Source organism: Camelus dromedarius, chromosome 4 (assembly GCF_036321535.1).
Source record: "Camelus dromedarius isolate mCamDro1 chromosome 4, mCamDro1.pat, whole genome shotgun sequence".
Classification (NCBI taxonomy): Eukaryota; Metazoa; Chordata; class Mammalia; order Artiodactyla; family Camelidae; genus Camelus; species Camelus dromedarius.
This window is the reverse complement of record NC_087439.1, coordinates 52,257,003-52,276,745: the sequence shown is the minus strand read 5'-3', so window position 1 is coordinate 52,276,745 and position 19,743 is coordinate 52,257,003. Positions and strand designations below refer to the sequence as shown.

Genomic DNA, 19,743 nt, shown 5'->3' with positions numbered 1-19,743 from the left:
GCAAACCCCCGTTGGAGGCCCAGGCCTCTTGAATTAGTATCACTTTTTAAAGGAGTCATTCTGTGGTCAACAGACTCTCTCCTGCAAACTGTAGGTCTTTAATATAAAGCTGGCTTTGACAACTTCACGATGAAGCAGCAGATTGAATTTAGGCAGAAATGTAAAAGTATGGTAGCCTTTCAGCAATGTATTTTTAAAGGATTGGTAGCTTTCTGACACCTGGGCAGTCCAGCCCCTGAATGTCTGCATGGTCTCCTTAGCACAGGCGGTAGCCAGTTAGGTCCATAAAGAGTGAAAGCTCACATCTATTTCCCTGGAGCAGCCTGAGGCAATAAACTTGCTGGCTGACAGTAATTTTGTAAATTTTTCTCTCTTAGATATAGATACATTTTTTTTTAGATGAAGAAAGACCCAGTTTCCTCAGTACTTCTCAGGCCGACCTCTCCATTATCAGTGTGCACCTCAATCTGCCGGGAGTGTCAAAGCAAAATCCTTAAGTCTGCATCTAGAGAGAACAAGGGTGCAAGGAGCAGAATTCAGATGTCTCCCTTGAACCTTGTGAATGTTTTCTCTGGGAAGGTCCATCAGTTTAGAAGAAAAAGAACATGCTCCTCATTCCACCTAGAAAATTAGGTTTTAATCTTATTCCTGGCTTTTGAATCACTACTGGACCTGCTCCCTGAGGGATTTGATTTGAGTGACATGAGTTACTTATTCTATTTTCTCTAATAAAGCTGCCTCAGAAATAACTGTGTCACATCTCTTGGTGACAAATGAGAAACAGGGCAATTTTTCAACCTGGAGAAGTTGAAATATGATTTCTCTATTGTGCAAGTCAAATGGCTGGAAAACGCCACAAAACAGGAGAAAGCTGTTCATTAGATTCCAGCTCTAGCAAACAAGCCCTCTTTTGTGCTGACTTAGAAGTGACAAGTTCACTAATGTCAGTGCCAGCTCATTGGTACAGAATGCAGGCTGCCAGCTTTCAACATGGAGATATTTGGAGATGCCACTGTTTTATCTGAGTGTGAGACTGGCAGCGTCTGCTCTCCAACAAAGTGGCACCAGGGACAATGGGGCAGTTGTCATGTGGTGCTCAGACAAGGAAGGCCATGACTGTCAATTCATTGGACCACAAAATCGCTACAGGGTGTAGCTCGATGGCTAGAACCCAACTGACATAGGCTTTCAAGTGGAAAGAGCAGGGACATCCTAAGTCAGGATTGTAGCCCGGCAGAAAATTACAGCCCAGGACCTGTTCGGAACTTATGAAATTAGTCACCTGACTTTTATGGGGCCTAAGTTACTTAATAAATAAGCTTTCTTGTCTTTTTCAAAGTAAGATTCTGATTCAGTAAAGAGTCACTTTCATTTGTAAGTAATTTTCCCCTGCTTCCAGGATAAGTCTAAAATGCCAAGATATGAAAATTAGACACAAACATAGTTAATTAGGAATTAGCAAGCTTCACAGTGATCAAATATGTTGAAAAGACTGGGTTTCTGGAACTCAGCTGGAGGCATGGTAATATGGCATTGAATGGGAGGGGCCCACCAGCATCAAACTGGCCCAATGTGTAATATTTTAGTGCTCTGAGGAGTTCAAAAACTAGCTTTAATTTCCATGTCTATCCTTGGCTTCTTGATGATTCTAGGCTTGTCACATAAATACTATGTTTTATTTTCCACATCTGCAAAGTAGCATAAGCCATAGACAGAACACTTCCATGTGCCAAGTGGTCAAGCAGTTCACCCTCAAGTGGGGCATTGAGATCATACATTTTCCAACGAGAAGTCCTAAGACCACCAAAGCAAGCGAGCTACCTAGCAGGTGTTGTGAAATAAACCAGCCTATATACTATGCTGGGTAACCCCCGGGGACACTTGGAATTAAATCAAGTTGAAATGAAGCATCTAGTTGGAGAAGCCCAAATGGGTGACTAAAGGATTCCCAGTATAATGAATCAGTCTCAGGACACCTGGTAAATAAAAGTTATGTGCCTTGGGGATGTGAGTTGGTCCTGAGTGGCATTCTCACCAAGAAACAAAGCCTGCATAATGACACCTTCAGTGAGGGATATCTATTATCTACAAGGGTGGGGAAAATTAAGACCACAGTACTTGGAACTTGTTATCATTATTTCATAAATATATAAACCATGTAATTGTTGGTAACTCAGATGAATGTAGTGCAATGTAATTTGTTACTGACTGTTTACAACTTTGGCTAGATGGGCTGTTGGGCTAAGAACCTCTGATGAGGCTCCAAATATATAACCCATAGTTCTGTGAGAAGCCTTGCCAGAGACCAGGACATGAGTTCAGTTGCAAAGAGAACTGCCTATATTTTTGTGACATTTGTGTTTTTACTTGTACTTTAGATTTTCTGGCAGGGGTTCTTATTTATGTGTAAGTTTGGGTAGTATTCCTCATAAAGGAGATAATAAAATCCATAGATTTGTTCACTTTACCAGATATCAAAATGTGGGCCTGGCACAAAGAATGTGTTGTTATGACTCTGTCCTAGTATACTTCAAGGAGATGTCATTCTTAAGGGAAATGTTTTAACCTCAAATGGCGTTAAATATTGATTGTGTATATATAAATATATATATATGTATATATATATATAAAATCTTTGGAAACAATAATGTAAGTATTTTACATAATCAACAGCTGAAACATATTTATCTGGTCCATCTATATTTATTTCACTAGTTGTAATTCAGCTATTAATAGTGAATTTTTCTAGCACTTTACTTGTGAGGCTAGAAAGCACTGCAATGAATTAAACATTCCTAATTTCAACAGATGTATTGCCCACCTGTGGTTTTCTATCCACTGGTCACACCGATGAATACACTGTTCTAGGACTCAAGAATCACTCTATCCTGGTAATGACTTTAAGTGTGAAAAAAATTATAGTTAATGTAAGATCAAGATATAATTACATGAAGAGGATTATGAGAACATAGAGCGGGGAAGGAGGGGGAATGACTCCGAGTAGACTAGTAGTAACAAGATCTGTAGAGAAGTTGTATGGTAATCCAGAGAGAGCAGATGAGGGCCTGAAATGAGGCAGTGGTACATGGTAGATGCTGAGTAAACGTCTGCTGGATGAAAAAGTGAACAAGGCTGATAGAAGAGGTATTTAGAAGATGGGATCAATAAACTTTGATCTTTCATTAAATGCAGATGATAAAAGAGGGAAGAATTCAAAAATCTTTGCTAACAATTCTAGCATACAACTGTAATGTCATTAATTGATATGGGGACTTCTGGGGGAGAGGGATAAATTAGGAGTTTGTGATTAGCAGATACAAACTACTATATATAGAGTAGATAAACAGCAAAGTTCTACTGTATAGCACAGGGAATGATTTCAATATCTTGTAATAACCTATAATAAAAAAGAATATGAAAAATAAATATATGTATAACTGAATCACTCTGCTGTACACCAGAAACTAACACAACATTATAAATCAACTCTACTTCAATAAAATAAAGAAATAAAAATTAAATAAAATTAAATAAGATATAGGGACTCCTTGGAAGGCTCCCTATATGTGGGGCAGCTCATCCATTCAGTACTAGGCATGTTAAGTTTGAAATACCCATGAAACATCTAGAAATAGATGTCCCACAGACCGTTAGGGGAAAGGGGGCCTTGAACCTGTGAGAAAGATAGAGGTTTCAACTTGAGTTTAGGAATGTGTATCAGTGTGGTGGAGGAAGTCATTGGAGTGAATTAGGCCACATATGCCTAAGAAGAGGACAAGAAGTGACCTGAAGGAGTACCAACACTTAGGGGCAGGCAGAAGAACAGGACCTGGTGAACGGGGCCTGGAATGGGCTGTTAGAGAGGCTGAAGGAGAACAGGCAAGAGCAGGTCCACGAGAACCAGGACATCAAGGGGGAGAAGTATTTCAAGAAATAATCTGTGCCCAGTGGAAGAGAAGACTGAAGAGAGACCATTGGCCTTTGTAGGAGGGCAAGGATGGGCAGGGAGAGAGGAAGTGGAAAGAGCCACTTCACAGGACCACGTCAAGTTCAGCGCCACAGAGAAGACACGTGGAGAGCTCCAGGAGTGAACCAAGTCGGGGAGTGACTTTTGGAACATGGAAGTTTCAGCATTTTGTAAACAGGAAGAACCAATGAAGCAATGTAGTCGGAGCTATACGAAAGAGAGAAGAGACTTAAAAGGTAGAGAGTCCAGGTGGAAGCATGAACCTTTTCCTCAGAGGTGTAAACAAAACAGGTGCAGAGGGAAGGAATTGTAACATCAGTGGTGAACTCATCCAGCTTCCCCATTTCTCTAAGAAATAGGAGAGCAGACATTTGCTCATGAGAGATTTGCAGTGTTGATAGGAAACTTAAGAAAAAAGGGTAAAACTTCCGTGGGGAAGCTGGCTGACTGTGTATATTTCTCTTATAGAATCACTTTTTTCCCATTTGTCTGATTTATCAACCTGTTCTCCAGGTAGATAACTTTTTCACCATACATGTTTCTAATTTAGCAAATCTAATCTGTAAGTTTACAGAATTTTAAAATAAGTGTATATGGTTATTGCATTACCAAGAGAGCTCTGCCTTCAAAAAAGTCTTTTAAATCGTGCACTCAAATTATTACTAAATTTTCCAAGATCTCTTTGCACATCACCTTCCAAGAAAACATCCAATAAATAAAGGGAGGTAAACTGACTGTGATATCTGAATTGTCATCTGCAGTGTAGGTCTTTTCTTCCTCCTCCTTTAGCAGGTGCTGTCCTGTTATTCTACAATTGCATACTCCTGTCTTTGTGCGTCCAGCGGTGTAGTGATGATGCTCTAGCATCTGTACACCTCTTATTACAGTTTGTTTTGCAAAGAACCCTGAGGCGCCTAACTGGCTTGTTCATCTTGCAGCTTCTGTGCTGCTGCTTTTTATTTTCTGCAAATCTGTCAACTATCTTTAGGGGATTCCTTCAACTTTAAAATCTGTCATGAGTTGGTGGTTTCTATCACTTGTACTGTGTCAAAGTGTAGGTAAGGAGGGGACCAATGAGGCGAAGGCTCAAGAAGTCTTCTACAGCACACCAGCTGACAAACATACAGGTCTGCAGTGTTTCTTTGTCCGGCACAGAGCCCCATGGGCTTTTCAGCTTCATTCCTCACAAGCCACACTAAGGAAGTAGGTACTCTGATACCCGTTAATTTCCCATACAGAAAGTAGGAAGATAAAGCAGAAGAGAATGATTTCAGAGTTCCTTATCAAAGTAAACTAACTTACTTTAATGAGTGTTAAGCAGTAATATGGGCACTGCTTTGTGGGGTTTTTTGGTTTTTTTGAAATAATAGTGAAATGTTGGACAAGGTACTTGTGAAAACAGGACAGAATGTGACCAGCAGTCCTTTCACTGCATGCCTCTGTTGCTTAATCCTTTTTGTGCAATATTAAGTATAAAAAGGAAAAATTAATTGCAAAAAGTGGCAAGCAGTACCGTTCAGTGACCTCAGAAAGCAAAAAGGACGAGTCTAATGAAATTGTAGCCTTGGTTTCCTAAGTACTCTTCTCAAAGGGACTCCTGTGCTTCTGGAAGCCTTCTCTTAGAAAGACAGTGGTGAGTGTCAGTGAGCAAGGGTCATGGTTTTTCAAAGACTCTCTTTGACAAATGGTAAATGACTAAACAATAAGCAGAGAACCTGCTGCATTTTTATTGAAAGCAAAATACACATATTAAAACTCTATTCAAAATTTAAGTCTTTTAAACCATAATGATAAAGGTAATATGCAAATGAATGAATAATGTTGTTTCTAAAAAATCAAAAATTGAAAATTAAAATCATTGCTTTAGGGCCTGGGGTGTGAGCTGGGATTGTCCAGTTGTGGTGATTTGCTTGTAAAGACTGGGCCACATTTTTTTTCCAGGCCTCAGTGACAAACAAACAAACAAACAAAAACCATGGATTTAGATAGCCCCAGCTCCTGAGTGGAAGAGAACCCATGACCTTGATCTCATTAGTATTAACTGGGAGTCACTTGAGCTTCATTGTTTCTTCCACCTGAAGCCCTTGCCTCCCTTTTCAGTCTTCTTGGTTCTTAGAGCCCAGTGAGAAAATGGTAGTACTTTGCACATGTTCCGATTAAGGCACCAGTCACTTAAGTCACTTGCTGGAGGTTAATCAGTCAAGGAGGGAACTAGGAATAGCCAAGTTTTCCTGGCTGAGACACCAGGAAGTTTGGTTACCATCCTAAACACCATTATCTCTAATTTCAGTGAATGGTACCATCCACCATTCACCAAGCATCCATGCTAAAACTTTGGTAGTAATCCTTTATTCCTCTCCTTCTCTGATACCCCACATCTAGTCAGTCAGTAAGCCTGGTTGTTTCTCCTGACAAATGTATCCTGAAAGTACTGCTCACTTCTCGACCACCACCTTGGTCCAAGCAGTCGTCAGCTCCCTCGAGGACAGCTACATTCATCTCCTAGCTGATCTTCCCGCGTTCCTCCTTCCACAGGCTCTTCTCCACATAGCAGTCATAATGCTCTTACGAAAACCTGACTCCTATCACCTCTCCTTCCTACTCAGCAGTCACACTTAGATCACATCCAGATTTCTCTCCTGCTCTAAGAGACTGCATGTGATCCGGCCCCTGGTCAGCTCCTTCACCCCACAGCCTGCATCACCCCCTTCTCACTCACCTTGACCTTGCTTGTTTCACTTTAAAGTTTTTGTACTTGTTATTGTTTCTTCCTGGAATGCTCTTCCTCCCAGAATTCCTGTTATTTCATTTAAGTATCTGTCAAATATTCCCTCTTTAGAGAGGCTCAAACTGACTATTAGCATGCCCTGCCTTATTGTTCTCTTTAGCACATTTAATACTATAAGACTATATGTACATACATATACATTACGTATATATTATATACATATATTTTATATATAATTTTATATATGCTTATTTAAACATGTCTTATACATGCTTATATTATATATAACATATTTTATAAATATATGTGAGCATATGTGTGTATGTGCATATATACATACATACCTTTCTGTCTCCCCCACTAGATAATTAATTTTATTGCATCAAAGACTGGGTCTTTTCATCTCTAACTTTAGCACCTAGAATAGTGTATACCACATCATAAGTACTTAATAATTATTAGATTTATTGGACAGACAGATGGTTGTTTCCTTAGGATATATTCTTAGATGGGACTTACTTGGTGAATTGGTATGAATTTCACCAACGTTCCCAAATACTTCTACTGGTTTACACTCCCATTAAGCAGGTGCTCTATCTTCTCTCGTATAATTTTTAAATCTTTGCCTTTTCTCAGTGGCAGAAAGTGATACCCCTTAGTAGTTTTAATTTGTACAACTTGGTAAGTCAAGACACTTGTTATCAAAAGACCAAATGTAGGGAAATTTTTACTTCGCATAGGGAATTGGAGACCTTTGGGGTGTCCATTTACCCTGCTGGGAAATTAGCCAAGAAGTGAAAACTCAGCAAAGGAAAAAACCTAAGCAAATTTTTGCTTGAAATGCCTTTTTTTTTAAAGGCTGTTGTCTTTTGCTTTCCTAGGTTACATGCAAAGTTGCAACCTTAAAGAAACTGTATTAAAACAGACTTATTTGTCTGGTTCTGAGCAAGTTTTGCCTATTATGTGCTATGCTTTGTATGGCATTCTTTAACTAAGATATACAAAGATTACCGTCCACTCACCTTTGTCTAACAATGGCAGACCTTCAAGAAAGCATTACTGAGACTGAGCATTCTAAGTCTATACTTGGGCAAAACAGAAGAGCGGTAGGAAGCACTGGCTCAGGATTCAGAAGCCTGTATTTGAATCCATCTCTACCACTTCTTAACTGAATGCCTATAGGAAGTTACTTAATCTTTCTAAGCCTTCGTTGTTTTTCCTTCCTGAACTATTGTGGTTATAAGACAACACTTTGAGAGAGAGAAACATACCACTATCTGCAAGATGATTTGTAACACATATATCTGACAAAGGACTCCTGTTTGGACTATATAAAGAATTCCTATAAAGCAATAAGAAAAAAGCTGAGAATCCTTTTTTTTTTAATGAGCAAAAGATTTGACCTAGCACTTCACAAAAGAAGATACGCAATTAGCCTATAAAAATATGCAAAGGTGTTCCACAGCATTAGTCATTAGGGAAATACAAATTAGAACCACAATAAGATACCACTACACCCTCATCAGGACAGCTAAATCAAAAGGACTGACAATACTGATACCATGTGTTAGAATGTAGAATAATTGGAATTCTCATACTTTACTGGTAGGAATATAAATCAGTTCAACCATTTTAGAAAACTCTTCAGAATCTACTGAAGATATATATAGATATGTAGGTGTATACACACACACACACACACACATGCATACACACACAAATATATATATATATACACCTAGCAATTATACGCCCATGTATGTATGTATATATGTGTATGTATATATACCATAAATGAGTATTTATGTCTACCAAAAACATGTATAAGAATGTTTATAGTAGCATTACTCAAAATAGCCAAAAACTGAAAACACATTTCAAATGCTTCTTAGTAGTAAAATAGATAGATAAATTGTGGCATAGTCATGCAGTGAATACTATCCAGCCAATACAAAAAAATATAAACTCCTATGGATAGACATAATGTTGAGTGAAAGAAGACAGGCACAAAAGAATATATATTGGGTGATTCCATTTATATGAAGTTCAAAAATAGGCAAAACTGATCTAAGTTGATAGAGATGAGAACCATGGTTATCTTTTGGGGGGTGCATCAACAGATTAGGGGTTCAAGGGAGCCTTCTAAGATGGTAGAAATATTCTATATCTTTATATCTTGTATATCAATATCTCTTATATTCTATATACCTTATATCTTATGTTTACACAAATGTATACATTTGTATAAATTCATTAAATTTAATGTACCTTACAGTATATAAGTTATACCTCAATAAAAAATTAAAAAGATACAGATAGTAACAGTATCTACCGCATTAGAGTGTATGAAAAATAAATGAGATAATGAATATAAGTTCTTATCATAGTGCTTGGTCTATAGTGAGGATTCAGTTAGCGTCAGCTATTGATTTGTGATTATTATTGCTACTTAAATGATCACTCTAAGATATAACTGCCTGGAGCAGCTATTAGGCCAATTTTTTGTTCTACATAAAAGCAAACTTCTTGAAATACGGATTGAGCTCCTGCATTCAGCTTCTAAGACCCACACTCCAACCAACTTAACAATATTAGCTGTGTATAAAAAGAAGCTTGTTACTGTGGCAAAGTTCTTATTTAGTGTAAAAATTTCAACTCCCAAAAATGCATTTAGTTCAAGAGTTTTATTCCCATTTAGAATTAAGAATTTTTAAAACATTACTCTAAAACACAAATTTCATTTTCATCATTAATATTATGAAAAGCTATTCAATCCCTTTAATATAAAAAGAAATGCAAATCAAATTGACAATGAGATACTATATTTCATGTGTCAGATTGGCAAAAACAATGGGTGATTAGGCTGGTAAAGGTACAGGGAAGCCAGCAATCTCCTACAAAGCTCTATGAGTATTAATTTGTATAACCATCTAGAGGACACTTTGGCAATGTGCACCACAAGCTCGAAAATGTACATAGTCTTTGTCCCAGAAATTCCTCTTCAAAGTTTACCTCTTGAGCAAACTATTAGACAAGTATACAGAGATGTCTATACACAATGCTGTTTATATAAATGGTTTACTGAACACAAGAATTCAGTAGAGTACAAATAAGAGTGCCTGTATACTCTGTTGAATATTCCTTTCTCATTCCTCAAAGACATTGTCAGATATTAGAAAGTCTGATCTTATTTGAGGCTTCAGGCTCTTATCCAATTAAACATTCCCTTCCTCCTGACTCTTTCTTTTCCATCATATCATTTCCAATTCTTGCACTTTCCAATTGTTAGGGATAGGAGACGTAATTAGAGAGGGGCAGGAAAGAGCAATTGTCTTTTTACTTAAGGACAATCATTGTTGCCTTCTGCATGATAGGTGTCCAGATGCTTCTCAAGGACCACATATAAGATCTTCATGTGCTTCTTCCAATCCTTCTTCAGTCCCCACCACCAGAGGTCCACTCCTCAGGCTCTTGCTGCCAGCATCCTGGTGGCATCCTACTACATGTGCCATCTGGTGCTTTACAGAAAAAGTTTGCTGACTTTTATTTTAGATGATAAAGTCATGGGTGATTTTAATTTTTTAAAATACTTTTCTGACTATATTTTCTACATCCAGCATAAATTTATTGTACAAAATATGTATTTGTTATTAAACCATTGAAACCTGATTAGAAAAAAACTTCTTATATTGATAACATTAAACTCAAGAGTAAACCTTATTAAGTGGAATCATAAATATTTGAATATAGCTTCCAAAGTTCTATGTCAAAATAAGAACTGCAATGTAGTTAGAATATTATTTTAATTGTTTTTAAAATTAAGGCCTATAAATGGGCATGATTCTTCTAGTTACCAGAAAGATTAGTTTCTAAAAACCGCTTTCAGAACTTCTGGCATGTTCTTTTCATCTTCTGTGCTAGCATATTAGCCCTCTGAGGCTGAATTTGAGTAAAATCATGCTAAGCTGGAAGAACAGGTGGGTTAACTGGGGTTAAAGTTTTGGAGTAAAAAATAAGGGTGACACACAAAGATTGAAGACTGATTTCCTTCTCATGGTTTACCAACTAGATATGAAAACTCTTCCCAAAAAAGGAGTTTTCAAAATGTTTAAAGCTTTGGGAAATAAGTGAATCAATGTGGGACCTCCCAAGAAAGCCACTTTGAAGAACTAAAGTCACTTCGATGCATAAATTATGGATATTTGTTACAAAGGGCAATTCTGATGTAGCTTAGCAAATTTTGCTTCAAAATCCTGTAGGATAAAACCTTAAAAAAGGTGTTCAAGTAATCAGGAAATAATTAAGGCAGGCAGAAGGCTTGCTAATTAACATTAGGTGAGGGAATACTTGAAAATGGAATTCATATTAACCAGAAGTTCCAGATGACATGCATCTTTATTAAAAGAAACAGAAGTAAACAGTACATTAATTAAACTTTCAAATATACAAAATAAGGCTTTAAAATGCCAGTAAGGAAAGAGAAATAATACAATGGATTTTGATAAAAATATCAAGCAATTAAAATGAGAAATAATAAAATTATGCTTTGATGCTTATAAGTTTACCCATGCAGAAAGAATGCCACAATTTAAATAAATTATTGCATCAAGGACTTCCTGATTGTTGGATCGATCATCTTGACTAGCTAGTAGCAATACAGTGGTGGAATTCCCTGATTATCATGGAGCCATTTACACATTTCCAAAGTCAAAATATGTCCCTAATAGTCTCAAAGATTAAGACTCTGGCCTCTCCAGGGCATAAAAACTAAAACATAATTTATCTAAATATTAAATCATGTAAATGCTAAACACTCCATACCTCTTAATATTTTTAAAAGGGAAACAGCTATCCTTAGTATCTATTTTAATTGGTTTAAAGATATTCTCTGCCTTCTGACGCAGTTCATCTTTATAATAATATCTCCCATTACACCTGCTGCCATCACCTATGCCCACCATTACCTTATGCCAGGTATTCACCAGCAGACCCCAACTTTCTAACACCTAAGCATTTCTTCACATTTCCTCTTCTAACCACTCACTTCCTAGTCCTTTTCACCTTTCATGCTTTATCTAAATCCGATCTTCAAATCCATCTTCAAAACTTAGCCCAAACGTCACTTTGTTTATGAAAAATGTCTCTTTCTTTCTAACCAGGAGTAATTATTTCCAACTCTATGCTCTCATGCCTCTTGCCAGTTTCTATCATAAATTAGAGATCTGTGAATGACTATCTCATTTCCCCTGCTAAACTGTTACTTTCTTAAAGTCTACATTACCGTTTTTACTATTCTCTGCAGCGGCTAGCACATTGTCAGCAAGTAGCATATTATTAATATGCATTTGTTAGGGAATAAATGACCTCTTTTGAAAAGGAGATAGAAAAAGGAAATCTGATTAATTTTTCTTGAAGAAATGAGGATAGAGAGAAAAAGGTATAATTTTGTCCATCTTCTCAATGGAACCTGAATCAGATTATTGTTGAATAGCATAGGTATTTTCGTTTAAGGCAAATATGCTTTAAAACTAAACTATAATTGTAAAACAAAGCAACAGCTTTTTCACATCTTCAGGTGACTATTGTACACCTTTTGTAATGTTAATGCCATATGAAGTCCTCCCTGTATGTGGGAAGATTAATACATTACAAGGTGAATAATCAGAGAAAACACCACGCTTATTTATGCTACCTACTAATCTGTGGGACTTTATTTAATATTGATGGGCCTCAGTTTCCACATCTTTAAGGTAGGAGTAATTGTTTTCAGCTTTACCTTTTTCACAAGTTTATTGTAAGAGCTAAAAAATAATGTAAGTGTTAGCACTTGGTAAGTTCTAGATAAAAGTAAGAGTATATGAGGGAGATGAACAGTTCCAAGGTAGCTAGGGCAATTAACAATAAATTTTCAGTTTCAATTCCTTTTCTCTCTTAATGAGAGTTTATCAGCATATCTATAGACATTTTCTAAGATCCCTGTCTCTACTAGGATTAAATTTGTGATGGATTTTGCAGCTGCCTTAGAAATTCCAGCTTCTTTCCCAAAGGAGCCACTGAACAGAGCGTCTTGAATAGCACATCAACTCTGAAGTGTTAGATTCTGTTAAAGTCACTCTGACCTTTCTTATGGCCTACACATGGGCCTTGAGGATTATAAGCGTTTAGCAACTACATGATCAAAATGCCAAAATGTTTGTAAATAATTTGGCTAATCCTCATTTTGTGCCTATGGTTAATGTCATTATTGGAAACTTATGATTCAGATTTGCAGTAATTAATAAGTATAATAAATGAAATCTTTTCATCTTGTATTTTGGATAAATGGCATTGCCACTCAGACAGCATCAAAAACTTCACCAATCGTAACCAAAATAAACCATGTTTCTTCCCTCCACTCTGCCCCACACCCCAAGTTTAAAATTTTAACTTGGTGTAAAAATTGAATTTTAAATTTATGTTATGTCATAATTAAAACATGAGTAGTCAAATGAAACTACTATTGCATGTCTTACTTATTTCCTGTTACCATCACATCATGTAATCGATTGAAAGGTAGCTGGTTTTCCTATGTATTAAAGGAACATAATTTACAACTCAAGCATATCAGATGGAAAACTACCGGCTGCAAGTGAGAAAACAAAGTCATTTTTCAGAAGTCATCATGATCTTGGGGTGACCTGATATAGAAGCCAATGCCAAGGAGTTCTTTTTTAATTAAGTTCAATGAACTAAAATCTGTACTGGCATCAAAACTACATCTAGAAATCAAATTTCTAAATTAACACAATAGTGTAAACCGACTATATGTCAATAAAAAAGAGAAATCAAATTTCTACTTTTAATTCCTTTGTGTCAGTTTATCTGTGTTCATGTGATATACTAGGCCTTAACATTCTCTCTGTGTGTCTCTCTTAGAAGATAAAGGGAAGTTAAGAGTCAGCATTTCCAGTCCAGCAACAAGCTCTGAAGGTGGCTCCTTTCTCCTCAGAACTGGCACGACACCCCTGCCACCTGGAGCAGCCACTTCTCCCTCCAAGAGCACAAATGGAGCTTCTGGTAGTGTTTCTGAATCAGAAGAAGAAAAAGCCAAAAAACTACTTTATTGTTCACTATGCAAAGTGGCTGTGAACTCCCTGTCACAGCTAGAGGCACACAACACAGGTGAGCAGCTCTCGTCTGAACTTAAACAATGTTTGTAACAAAACCCAGCTTTTCCCATCAGAATACTTTATCTGTTGTTCAGACGTTAGGTTCGTTCAGTCTTCTCTACTTTTTTGATTCAAAGGTGTGATTCTTAAGAAAAGTATGATAGTAGTGACTTTGGAAACAGCAAGGCAAAATCAGGTTGAAGATAAAACTTGTCTTATTCTTTATTGTCTCAAAAGCATATAATATAATACCCAAAACTCATTGTGATGAAGTGATAGAAATGAAGGTAAATATCCATGTACAATGTTCACTGCAACACACTTCTAAGAGGAAAAAAAATGGAAATAACTAAAAGTCCTTCACTAGGGAAATGTTGAGCAAATTATAGTAACCCAATATGATAGATAGAACTCAGCCATTAAAACATAATTATAAGAAAATATGTATATGATTTGATATGTGAAAATTTCAGGATATTTAATTAGCATGAGCCCCGTTTTGAAAGTATATATTTTTTAAGTTTACCAAGAAAAGAATCTGAAAAGAAATACACTAAAATGATAATAGTGGTTATCTTTGGAGGGTGAAAATAGAAATAGTCTATATTTTCTTATGCTCCTCTATATTTTCCTTATTTTTTTATTAGATATTCATAGTTTTCCATTTTTTACAATGAAAAAGTGTTAAATCTATAATCAGCATTAAAATGGTCACTAAAAGAAAGTTGTGGGAAATTCAGCCTGAAGATTAACTTCTCAAAAGCTTCTTATAGCTCTTAAATAGCTATTTAATACATGTTTCTTTCTTTCTTAGGATCTAAACATAAGACCATGGTTGAAGCTCGCAATGGGGCTGGTCCAATTAAGTCCTATCCTAGACCTGGATCAAGATTAAAGATGCAAAATGGCAGTAAGGGGTCAGGACTACAGAACAAGACATTTCATTGTGAAATCTGTGATGTTCACGTTAATTCAGAAATTCAACTCAAACAGGTAAATGTATCCTGAATTAGTAGCCACTGTGGCTGGGTGTCACCCCTTGACTATGCATCTCCTAATCTATATGATGGTTCTTACTGTGCTAACAAATAAATATACTAGCCTTTATAGAATGCCTAAAATGTACAACGTGCAGGTGCTTTGTGGAAGAAAAAGTTAGTACCAAACATTTGTGCACCTACTGTTACCCCAAAAGGGGGAAGGGAAAAGACCCCAGTTCTTGTCATGCCAGAAAGATAAGAATTCAGACAGGAGACAGAAGTGTTGTGTAGCAAAAGGTTTTAAAAGTTTTATTTAGCAAAGGGAAAGTATACCTCCAGGAGGGAGGCAGGCTGATCCAAGGGCAGATAGCAGTGGTCTTTGTTTGCCCCTTCTCTTATACCCTGGCTTTGAGGTGGTCTTTTAATTGATGGACGGCTCCTGCCCCTGGAGTGCTTAGTCATGCTTGTCCCCTTTTGTGCATATCCTTACCTGTGATGCACACAGAAAAACCCATGGCAGGGCGGGGCCTAAACCACAATGCTAATTATATTACAGTGAGCACTGCGACATGCCCAGTTAGGTCCTTGTTGCGCAGCTGCAGGCTTCTAACCAGTTTCTTGCCAGCACTCATTTAGAGGAAGTAAAGCCCCTTTAGCTGAAGGTGGGCATACCGCCATCTTCCAGACCAACCTCCCTCTCCTCCACCTTATCTGCCTGGTGCCGCCACTTATCTAACTACCTAACACTACTATTATTACTCTATGTCAGACTCCAGGCTCGGTGTTAGACAGATGAGCACAGCAGTCACCTGGAGCTGACAGGCGAGCAGGAACTTCTAAGACAGTACACGTTCAGCCTGTCTTCCAAGGACCCAAAATCTGCTTAGGGAGACAGACTCATCAGTCACGGTGGTAATACCAGGCAAAGTTGGGTAAGTGCTATAGAGAAAGGAAAGGAAGAAAGGCGTTGCAACAGAGTAGAACCGTGGAACTGTGGACATAGAACTGGGAATGAAGGAACCAGTGACCTCTGTCTAGGAAATATATTTCACACGGAATGAAACTCACCTGTAGATTCAGCTAATGCATCAAATTTTTTTCAGCACATTTCTAGCCGAAGGCATAAGGATCGAGTTGCAGGGAAACCACTGAAGCCGAAGTACAGCCCTTACAACAAACTCCAGAGGAGCCCAAGCATTTTAGCAGTAAGTTCCCCTTGCTTGCTCAGCTGCTTTCTGGAGCAGCCTTGCTGTAGGTAAGGAGGGCCTAGGGATTATTTGGTCCTGAAATGGTTTTGAATTTAAAAGCCCTCATAGAAGTTTTAGAGTGGACTTAACCCCTGCTGGAGAACACCTGGAAGAGCCCTTCCTTAGAAAAGAGAAACTGAATCTCTTTAAAGGCTAACACCTTATGCGTTACCAGGACCTTTTCAAGAGATTACCTTCTTCAGCATATGAAGAAATGGGCTCAGGAACAAGGCACTGATGCCTGAGGAATCCTGGGAGTGCTGAACCTGGGGAAGGGGTTGCTTCCCTAAAACAACATCCACCTATTTCCTGTCCTCCTCCTCCTTTCTAGGGTGTCATCCATCTCTCTCTCTCCCTTCTCCCCTCCTCCTGCCCAGAAAGTACAGTGGGTGTGTGTATTGCTCTCTCCTTCCCTGTCTAGCAGGCAATGTTGACAGTCAGCCTGTCTTACCTGCTCTCAATATGTGCTATTTTCATTTTCTTTGCAAAAATACCAATGGGATCCAGCAATAGATGTCATATAAATACCCAGATGGATGGATTTCCTAATTTCCCTGGGACTCGGCCCAGTGTGGTACTCTGTCTGAGGCTGAAAGCTGGGATTGGCCAGCTGGAGACAATACTGACAATACCTCCAGCTTTTGCAAAGCCCCCATCAATGCTGCAAGCAGGTGTTATGTGCATTAGGCAAATCCAGCTTGCAGAGCTCTTCCTGATTGCAAAAGAGAGGAATTAAGGATTGATTTCTTACTTCATTGGCAGATTCCACCTTGGGGTTCCTTCAAATAGAGGAAGTTTCTAGCCCACTTACAATCATTCCCAAGGACAGAAATCTGACGAGCTGCAGTTTTTCAAGGAATACTTTTTAAGTGGTGAGAGAGAAAGTGTAAACTGACTTTTTTTCATGACTCTTCATGAGTTCTTAATGTCCTGAGCCCGTTACCTAACCCAGTGTGGCTTTTTAAAAATGTGAAGTGAAGGGTAACGCAGATTCTCCAAAAAGGCTGCATTGTGGTTTAAGACAAGTTAGAATTTTGAATTGAGCTAAGCAGGAAACCTTCTGGGTATGTTTGTTTTTCCCTTGGGAGCAGCAGCATAAATAGCTTTAGTATCTATTCAGAGAGGCTTTCCAGTGTCCTGGTGCCCAGGGGCAAAGACCACCAGAAGAGTGGAAATGGAAGCAAATCAAAGTCAAGGTATGCCAAGAGCCTTGGAAACCAGCTTTGTAAAAATAATCATTTCTTGACTTATGAGAGTAGAGCTTTTGACATCTTGACTTTCTTATATGTTGGCCTTTTACATATGAACATCTGTCTGTGGTGCTGTTAATTCAAAACAATCTCCCCACCCCATTCCTGGTTTTTCCCTCTCTTAGGCAAAACTTGCATTCCAGAAAGACATGATGAAGCCTTTGGCCCCGGCCTTCCTGTCCTCGCCCCTGGCGGCGGCGGCGGCGGTGTCCACCGCGCTGTCCCTGCCGCCCCGGCCGTCGGCCTCGCTCTTCCAGGCTCCGGCCATACCTCCAGCTCTCATGCGGCCGGGCCACGGCCCCATCCGCGCCACCCCTGCCTCCATCCTCTTCGCTCCCTACTAATGTCTGCCAGTCCCAGACGGTTGAGGCCAGTAGGAAAGTGGAGAAGGAAAGCCAAAAGGATTCAGCACTTTGAGCATTTGGGGTCACAGCGTCCCCACCCACCCGGCCACAAAGTGCGGAGCGCCGCCCCAGCCCCGACTCCAGAGTTATCCCTCACGAGACTGGAGAGTGCTTTCAGGGGCGCCTCCTGTCATTTCTGAATCTGAGCAGCCCAGGCTTTATCTCCCCGTTTCCCTCCCCTGCCCTACCCTACCCCATTCAATATGTATAGCGGAGGTATTTGGTTTCTTGCAAATGTATTGGTCAGAAAAAATATATATACATATATATCATTCTCTGACTTATTTTTTCCATGGGTGTGATCTGGCTTAGAAACAATATGGAATCTTTTCCTGACAGACTTGAAAACTAGGGTCTTCCTCACAACGTCTGTAAATAATCCTGGAATCCAACTGGGCACATTCTAGTGTGGAACAAAAATAGATGAACACAAGTGCTTACTTGTGGACCCCATCTTACCGACGGATCGCAGCGTTTTCTTTTCCGTGTACTATTGTTGACAGGGATTGTGTACTGTTTTAGACCCAAGTGCTGTTGTATCCTGTGTAGTACTAGACCTGTATCTCTTGTCTGAATTAAACATTTTTAGTTGCTGTGTAAATGTTAGGAAGCCAAGTAGCTTTGAATTTTCTCTTTAAGAGAACAAAAGATAAAGTAATGTATTTTCTTTATTTTACATTTTATTTGATGATATTTAAACGAAATAGAAAGCCATATAACATAGCTCTAATTACTACCTGTCTGCTATTTTTGTTTAACTTATTTTGTAGCTTCCTCACCATTTGGAGTTGCTAAGCAAATGTATACAAACAGAAAAAGAGCTTCCTAAATTGCACATTTTTGCACCTCTTGTGCATTCTGCAAGAAGACAATGAATCCATGTATTTCTATGTAATTATCTTCTTCATTTTTAACCTGTTTTCATTTGTAATGATGCTACATAAATTTGTGGCTCCCTAATGCAATAATGTACAGAAGATAAAAAATTTATAATTGAACAACTTGTCTTTCTGTTCACTGAATATGTTGCAGGTCGTACTCCCGTGCCCCCCTTTCTAAGCTGATATCAACAAGACTGGAATGTTTGTGATTATCAGGGGCAAGAGGTATGATAAAATAGCAAAATAGAGTGAACTCTTTTACAGCATCTATATCTGCAATCTGTAAATGGTAAAATGTCTGTGTATTTTTTTAAATGTACCTTTTCAATAAAAGTACAAAAAATAAAAATCTGTATTTTCAAAGTGATTTTCTCTCGAGACACCTCCAATTTGAAATCATCTGTTGAAGGATTTTCAGTAGGTGCAAAAATTGCTTCTTACATATTTAGCATTTTCAGTTCTTATTTGCAGCCTATTTATTTGTCATGTTTATTCATTACTGTTCACAGCATCTGCATGAATCGAGACTTTACCGCTGTTTTCCCTCTGAATCTCTAAGAAGTTGAGCCAAAATTGTGAGTGTGGCCCCAAATTGTGAGTTTTAGCCACCTGCCAAAAATTTGTGATACAATTTTTAAACATTCTGGGAGTTTCCTAAATCCCTAGCTCGTCTTTTATTCCTGTCCAAGGCAATAATGATCTCTTTTTAGAGAATTTGATTCCATTCCTCCCCCTTTGACCTTCTCTAATCATTCCACCCTTCTTTTCTTCCACCTCACTCGGTTTTTAAGTGTAAAGAGCAATATATCACTGCTTTTTCTAGTTATCTGCTTAATGAGCTACTCCAATGCATAACGGCTTCAAATAAAACCATTTTATTATATCACGATTTCAGGGGTCGGGAATTCCAGCAAGGCTTGGCTGGGCTGTTCTGTTCCCTAAGTCCTCAATAAAAGGTCCCTAGGTGGTATTCGGCTGGTGGATGGACTGGGCTGGAGGCCCACGTTGGCTTTGCTCATATGTTTGCCTGGATGGAGGAGCTGGAGGGCTGAACTCTAATGGGCTTTCGGGCGGTCTCCCCAGCTAAGTGATCTCAGGTAGTTATATAGTAACTCAGGGCTCCCAGAGAGAGCGTTTT

General features: G+C 38.4%; 1 protein-coding gene across 3 annotated transcripts in view; it reads left to right on the top strand.

The window, feature by feature from the left end:
• Positions 1-18,954, top strand: part of ZNF385B (zinc finger protein 385B) — a 340,422-nt gene extending 321,468 nt beyond the window's left edge. For all 3 annotated transcript variants that reach the window (XM_064484945.1, XM_064484946.1, XM_064484947.1), the window contains 4 exons: positions 13,611-13,856; positions 14,658-14,836; positions 15,927-16,028; positions 17,446-18,954. In XM_064484945.1, coding sequence (XP_064341015.1) covers positions 13,611-13,856; positions 14,658-14,836; positions 15,927-16,028; positions 17,446-17,664 — 746 coding nt within the window. In that variant the 3' untranslated portion in view covers positions 17,665-18,954. The remainder of the gene's footprint in view (positions 1-13,610; positions 13,857-14,657; positions 14,837-15,926; positions 16,029-17,445) is intronic.
• Positions 18,955-19,743: the final 789 nt, after the last annotated feature.